Raw genomic sequence first — 7,851 nt, forward strand, 5'->3', positions numbered from 1 at the left:
TTGAGAAATCGCGCCATACGTGTTGGGTTTCGATTTATCGTTTGACTGAATAACTAAATATCCTTTTTTAAAATTTCAATGCATGAGTTTTGGAAATCATGAAATAATTTTGGCATCGAAGGTTTGAAATGTTGTGTCCTACGTGCTGGATGTGACATTTTATCTCCTTGAAACAAAAGAATCTTAATATCCACCTCGAATTATACAAGCATTCATAAAAAGGGATCGCATTTTAAAATTTATTTTAAAATCTTTTCAACTTTCGACATTAAGACATTAATTAATCAATTAGGTACCAATTTTGAATGTTACGAAAGAGCTAATCATTCCTCGTACGTAACAGACTTTCGAACCCGTTTTCTCGAATTTCGTAGACTAAAATCATTATTTTAGTAAATTAAAATATTTTATTAAAATGACCAAATTTCTAAATAATTCGATCGCACTTAAAAAATTAGTGACGAATTTCAATTTTTACTTTTTTTTAAAATACAAAATCAATTTCTGTTTTTCAAAAAATAATTTCGACAGTCGGTAAATTGGTCATTGTCAATGGGTTTGGAACATTAGCAAAAATTTCCATCACGACCGGGCCCGATCCCACTACATAAATAACGACAACGATAAAAAAGTAAAGATTGGCCGGCAAACACAAGTGGAGGAATTATGCTAGAGTCACATCGCGTTGTTTTTCTTGTATAAAAGCTTACAACGTGTCAATAATTGATTGTACCTCGTGTTTCGAATCTTGACGAAGACTTATCGAATCAATTAAATATTAAATATTATTATATAATTAAATAATAATTAATTTTTTCTCTATATAATAATGCAGAGTGGAAGGCAATAAAGCAATTGCTCAAACCCTAGGATAGTTGGATTCCATTTCATTTTGTTCAAGTTTCAGATTTCTCCTCCTCGCCTCTTCTGATCAGGTAGTTTTTTTTTCTTCTTCTAATCTTGTAGATTTTTTTTTCTTTTTTCCCTGATTTTTTTATTATTCGGTCAATATTTCTTGTTAGCTTTTGATTTCATGAGCTTCTTCCTGGAAATTGACAATTTTTTAATTTTCTTTTTCAATTTTTAGATCGTATTTATGTTATTTTTATGCCCTAATCAGATTCGTCTGTTCTTGATTTAATTTTTCATCTTTCTTTCTCTTTGCATGAAATTATCTGTTTGTTTCAAATTTTTGTTTGGATTTAGAAAATTTTAGTCGTTACAGTTTCTTTAAACGTTCACTTATTTATTTTTATGCATTACGTCCAGTATAACTTTTGTTTTTTCTTTATTTTTTCAAAAGTAATTGTGGTTAATTTCTTGTTGTTAGTTTATTTAGTTTTAGAGTTCATAAATTATTTAATCAATCTGAAACCAATTTTTGGATGCAGTTGCAGGCAATTTTTTACTGATTTTCTTGTAGGCTTTTTAGGGAGTTGATCAAAATCTACCGATTTTGATTGGGGATTTTACATTTTGAATAGGGAGTGATTTCAGGGTCTGATTAAAAAGAATTGTTTTATTGGAATTTGGAAGTTAATTTTCATCTAAAAGCTATTAAAGAAGAAAGAAGGGTCAGTTCACCAAGCCAAATATTTGGGGATCATGCCGGTATCGGGAAAAGAAGAGGTGATTTTTAAAGTTCATTTTTTTTTCAATTACTAGAACCTAAGCTTAGTTAAAGTGTGGCATTTTTTGTGTGTTGAATATTGATTAATTTATGTTTTGTTGTTAGATGGGGGTTAAACCCAGTGTTGGGCAGTTTAGTGAATACACTGCAGGTATTCCCATAAAGAAAAGGAGGTTTCCTTTTATTTTGTCAACTGAAAACGAATTGGAGCAGAAAGGATTTCCTAGTCCAGTTCAAGGTTCAACTGTTTCGAATGATGGTATTGTTGCAGTGCGTTCAACACCCAGTGGTGTTTTAGTGAGTTCAAATGCCAGTGATGCTTTAGCCAGTTCGAACACCAGTGGTGTCGTAGCGAGTTTGAACAACAGTGGAATTTTAGGGAGTTCAAAAACCAGTGTTATCAATGCTGATAGTGTTACAGCTAGTTTAAATGCTGGTAGTTTTGCTTCAAGTTCTAATGCTTTGGGTGTTGCAATGAGTTCTACTGCTGGTAGTGCTGCAGCTTGTTTTAATGCTGGTAGCATTGCCTCAAGTTCTAAAGCTTCCAGTGCTGCAATGAGTTCTACTTCTGTTAGTCTTGCGGGTAGTTTGAATGCTGGTAGTGTTGCTGAAAGTTCTTATCCTTCTGGTGTTGTGATGAGTTCCAGTGCTGTTAGTGTTGCAGCTGGTTCGATTGCTAGTAGGGCTGTGGAAAATCCTAGTGCTAGTAGTGTTGGAGGAAGTGGTTTGAGCTTTCCTGATGCAAGTGAGATATCAGCTCATGAGAAAGAGAAGAGAAGTTCAGATGATACAAATGTTAGCATGGTGCAGGGTAATACTAATCTCCTTAGGGTAAAACTTGAAGAACAAAGCTTTGCAGTTCAGTCTAGGTCTTTGGCTGATATCAGCTGCAAAGGGAAGCTTGTGGCAACTGGGACATCAGACAATATCATGAGGAAGTTGGCAAAATCTGAATTGGACTTGGTAGGCAATGATTCTCTCACCTTTAGTGTAGGGAAAGATGTATGTAGCCAGAAAAGTGTAGATGGAAAGTTTGGATCAAAGTTACCTTTAGTTTCTGGGAGCCCTGGATTATCCCTAGGTTTAAGGGAATATCCTTCAGTTATGGCTAGCAGAAATAATGAGCAAGGTTTTCGGAATCAGGAAAAGACGGAACCTGTTTCCTTGAATCTATCTTTAAGCAAAGGAGAAGGCACTACTCAACTGAGAAGTACTGCCGTCCAGCCTAATACTAAGGGTTCTAATATGCTAGCTGACAGAACGAACTGGGATTTGAATACGACAATGGATTATTGGGAAGGTCCTGCCAGTGATGATGGTGCAAGTAAAATGGCTACTCAAATGTATGATATAAAGCCGGTAATTTGCTCAGCTGGGATGACTGTTGCAAGTATGTCTATACAGCTGCAAATACCTGAAGAAATTGAGAACAGAGCCAAAATTAAAATGTCATCTATAGTTTCTAGCCAGCAGTATAGCGCTGAGGATTCACTTCGTTTGGGTCTCACTACACCTTATCTACATTTGAACCCCAATGAAAAACCGACAGGTTCTTCAGGTAAAATTGATTCAGGCAATGTTGTTGCAAATGTCAGTTCACCTGGGGAACCAGTACCTGCCAGCAAGCCGACCATGCTCAACTATAAGCCTGTAAAATCAGAACCACTTGATGAGAGTGTCAGAAGTGATTCTGGTGTAATTAAAGCAAAACCTACAGGCTCGTTAAATATCACACGGGTGAAGTCTGAAATAATTGAAAATTGCAGTTTGGAAAGATTAAAATCTTCAACTATTAGTACTTTAAAATCAGTTGATGCTAGATCCATAAAACCTGAACCAGTGTGTGAGAGTAACAAGGAAATGCCGGAGAGAATGGAGGGACCAATGAATCAATCGGATGAACAAATGCTAGCGGTACCTACTTCTACTGATTCGTCATTACATGGTGGTGTTGCAACTCACGCAGAACATTTTATGCAAGCTAAAGAAACTGAGGCCAGTGTTGAGGCCCAGGTTGCTTCTAAAATGATTTCTTCTGCGGGTGTTACAACTAATGCTGAACATTTTATGCAAGCTAAAGAAACTGAGCCCAGTGGTGAGGGCCAGGTTGCTTCTCAAATGATTTCTTCTGCAGATGTTACAACTCATGCCGAGCATTTTATGCAAGCTAAAGAAACTGAGCCCAGTGGTGAGGGCCTGGTTGCTTCTGAAATGATTTCTTCTGCAGACCATGATGTTAATGAATCAAACATTGCTGGTAAACTAGATAACTCTACTTCCCAAAGTAAAATGGTTGAAGATTCTGATCATTGCAAGCTGAAATTCATGGATGTACAACTTCCTGATTCTAGGGGATCAGTTGAGGGTTCTGCAAGTGATGAGGAAAAAATAAATTTATCAGCTGATGTTTTAGAGGAAGATTCGTATGGTTCTGATTACGAGTCAGATGACAAGAGAGAGTTAGCTACAGCTATGGATATAGAACGTGATCGTAGAGCAGAAGAGGACTTTGAAGATGGTGAGGTCAGGGAACCTGTGGTGAACACTGAGATAGAGGTTCCGATATGTGAGATGCAAGAGGCAGGAAATGGAAATGATGGTGATAACAATCCATCGTCATCCTCTTTCAGAGAAAAAGAAACTGTAATCAAAGACCCCGGAATAACGAGTAACGACATTAATACTAATGAATGCATCGACACATCTGTCAATAAGGATTCTGCTACTGAAGCTAATAAAGAGGCCTGTTTGCAAGAATCTTCAGCTGTTGAGATGCCTTCTAGTCAAATGGATGGAAAGAGACACATTAAAGCCATACCAAGAAAATCGCTCGATGCATCAGAAAAGAAGGATACTGTTAAAGGGCAAGAGGGAGAGCAGGCATCTATCCAATTCTCGGATACAAGCCAGGGAACTTTAGTGACCATTTCTCAAGGTACAGATGACGCTAAAAAAACTGATTCAGAAGGAAAAGGCAATTCTGTTTTACCAAAGGGAGAAGCATTTTCAAGTGGTGATGATGCGGGTAAGGATGTTGACAATGGAGGTAATAGGAGTCGAATAATAAACTTATCTCGAGCTTCTAATCTATCATCTCCTGGTAGAACAAGATCTATTTCAGGCAGGACATTGCAGTCACAAATAGGAAGAGAGAGACTGCCTGATGTTGCCCTGGAAGGAGATAAGTTCCATCATCGAGGGAGGTGATTATTGTTATTTATCATTGCCTGCCTTTTTTCAGTTTGTTTATTACATTCGATGAGTAGTATATGTCTGTAATAACTTTTTTTTCTGACAATGTTTACCCACAGAGATGAAGCTTATGCTGACAGTTTACATAGATTCCCCAGAGAGAGGCATCATGTTCAGCCATCCAGGAATAATAGAATAAGTTTTATGCGTGGAAGAGGTAGGATTTCCAGTTGGATAGACACCCTACGTGGTGATCAGGATTCAGAATGTAACTTTGCTTCAGAGTTTTATAATGGTCCTACAGAATTTCGTGTTGTGAGACATAAAAATGCATCTGCTGTTTCTGATGCAGATCCTAACTTTAGTAGCTATAATAATGGGCAAGATGGTGCTTATTTTGGTACTGGAAGAGGTGGGAGGAAGATCTTGAATGATGATCCACCAATTTTCTCCCAGTTACCCCCAAGGAGGCGGTCTCCTGGTGGAAGAGATGGACCTGCTGGACGTGGGCTTCCAATGGTTCGCAGAGTTCCAAGAAATCTTAGTCCAAGTCGATGCATTGCTGAAGATGGATCTGAATTAGTTGGGTTGAGGCATATGAGAGGTTTTGCTGATGACCATACAGACCCAATGTTTGCACGCTGCCAACCTTCATTTGAGGGATTAGATGGTCCTTTTGTGAGGGGGAACAGGGAATTTACATCTGTTCAGAGAAGGGGTATCCCGCGAACACGTTCAAAATCTCCTACCAGACAACGAACTCGTTCTCCTGGTCCATGGTCTTCTCTTAGGAGAAGATCACCTGATGGATTTGGAGGCCCTTTGGAATTACCTCATCGAAGATCACCACCACTTTACAGGATGGAGAGAATAAGGTCACCTGATCGTCCTTGTTTTGCTGGCGAAATGGGTGTTAGAAGGCATGGATCTCCACCATATTTGCCTCAACCCTCTAATGATTTGAGAGACCTGGATCCCAGTCGAGATCATGGTCATCCAAGATCTGGCATCTCTAATAGGAGCCCATCTGGTCGAATTTTACTTAGAAACAGTAGAAGGTTGGATCTTGTAGATCCTCGAGAAAGGAATGAAGGTGACGATTACTTTGGTGGGCCTATGCCCTCTGGCAGGTTTCATGATCTTGGAACTGATGGGAATCCTGATGAGAGGAGGAGGTATGGCGATAGACGTGGACCTGTACGTTCTTTTAGGTCTCCTTACGGTGTTGCTGATAGTGAAAATTTTCATCTTAATGCTGAGGGTGGCCCTAGATCCTTCAGGTTCTGTCCTGAAGATGATCCAGAGTTGCATGAAAGAGGGAATATGAGGGAAAGAGAGTTTGATAGACGGATCAAAAATCGACCAGGGAATGCCCCTAGGAGGACAAGAAACTTGGAGGAGCAGGAAGGAAATTTCAGGCACGGTGGTCAGGTTTGGCATGATGATGGGTTTGATGATATGTCACAAGCTAAGCGAAAACGATTTTGAGTAGGTTTTTTTATGCCATTAGTCTACTGTCAATGGTGTAAGTTATCAGAGCAGCAGGGCAGAATCTGTTACCATTCTCTATTTTCTGCAAACGCAGTAACCCCTTGTTTAGGGTGTAGAATAAAATCTGGAAGCAGCAAATGGTAGAAGGTAATTTAAGTGCTATGTAAGTATATGGTACTTTTGCCCAAAGAACATATCAAGGCACTCTTCTGTCTGACAGGTTTTGAATGACTCCAATCTTCTCTGTTATAATCTTTTGCTGGTTATTCCTTTGGGCAGACCTTTCCCCTGCTGAGAAAACGCTAGTGCTTGCGTTTTTAAGATTGAAACAAAATGAGGGTATGATCACAGTTTATCTATTATTACATGATGAATAAATTCTCTTTTGTGCATTTGCTACCAAGCCTAATCATCCGTTCAATTGCAAAAATGGCATTAGTTCGCGTGGTCCGGAACTCCGGATTGTTCAACTTTGTGTTTATAAAATGTCATCCCTGTCCAGTAACATCACAGGTAGGTGACAGTTTTTTTCAAGGGACAGTCGGATATTGCCATGAAATTTGAAAAATATAATTTAAAAGAAATGAAAGAGAGAAGCATAGCTGCAAATGCTGAATTTTATGCGATATAGCTGGTCTTTACAGGTAGTTGTGAGGTGAAGATTGTTTGGCTCTGGCCTGGGTTTTGTTTTGGCTCAAAGCAACAGGTTATTATTATGTGTTATGTGCTTCGATTTTTCATTTTTCTTCAAGTATCTATGTCCGGTATTCATATTTGAATTATATTAGGATATGGATATGAGAATATAGCATCTTCAAAGGCCTGATAAATCATGGGAAACTTGGGAAGAAATGAACGTGAACACATCTATGTCCATATTTGTGACAGATTCCGTGAACATAAACTTGAATCTGTTGTTCCGGTAGGAGTAAAGTCTGAACTTTTTGTTTTGATCTTTGCCACTTATCATGAGATATGGATCAGCTACAACGGATTTTACATTCACATTCACGTTGCAATGGCTTCTGCATTTGTTTGATTTTTGCTTAAAATGGGTCATGGTTGCTATCATATCATCCAGGTCACTTTTGGTATGTTAAATGAGTAAATTGTTGATTACGCCTATTTGATGAAATACGATTATTATATAATTTAAGAAGACAAAATGAGTGATTGAAAGTGATTGGGGGATTTGGATTATGAGATGAAATGGACGGATGTTTGATTGATGTGTTCACAATTCCTGTTTGATTCTGCTGTTTCCGTGGAAATGTCTCGTGTTGACCTCCATTCCACTAATTGGTTTTCTATAGGTTTGGGAAATTTCATTTATTTTGATTAAAATATATTAAGACAAAGGTTTTTACATCTGGATTGATAGTGTTCCAATCGGTATGATCAAATGGATTATTAAAAAATTAAATACATAAAAATATCAAAAATAATTGGTTGAATTATTGGTTTAATTGATTTTTTAATTCAGTTTAATAGGCGATTTGTGAATTAATCAATTTGATGTTTCTTCCCGAGTAGGTGCT

General features: G+C 38.0%; 1 protein-coding gene across 4 annotated transcripts; it reads left to right on the forward strand.

The window, feature by feature from the left end:
* The first annotated feature begins 783 nt into the window (after positions 1-783).
* Positions 784-6,705, forward strand: LOC107960985 (uncharacterized). 4 transcript variants are annotated; one of them, XM_041114214.1, is made up of 5 exons: positions 784-935; positions 1,392-1,629; positions 1,736-4,833; positions 4,942-5,039; positions 5,175-6,705. In XM_041114214.1, the coding sequence occupies exons 2-5, from the start codon at positions 1,606-1,608 to the stop codon at positions 6,308-6,310; spliced, it is 4,356 nt and encodes a 1,451-aa protein (XP_040970148.1). In that variant the 5' UTR covers positions 784-935; positions 1,392-1,605; the 3' UTR covers positions 6,311-6,705. The 4 variants fall into 4 exon arrangements, with proteins under 4 accessions (XP_040970148.1, XP_040970146.1, XP_040970149.1 ...); XM_041114215.1 differs by having other exon boundaries at positions 812-935; positions 1,485-1,629; XM_041114212.1 differs by having other exon boundaries at positions 4,942-6,705.
* The last annotated feature ends 1,146 nt before the right edge of the window (positions 6,706-7,851 follow it).

Source organism: Gossypium hirsutum, chromosome A05 (genome assembly GCF_007990345.1).
Source record: "Gossypium hirsutum isolate 1008001.06 chromosome A05, Gossypium_hirsutum_v2.1, whole genome shotgun sequence".
Taxonomy (NCBI): Eukaryota; Viridiplantae; Streptophyta; class Magnoliopsida; order Malvales; family Malvaceae; genus Gossypium; species Gossypium hirsutum.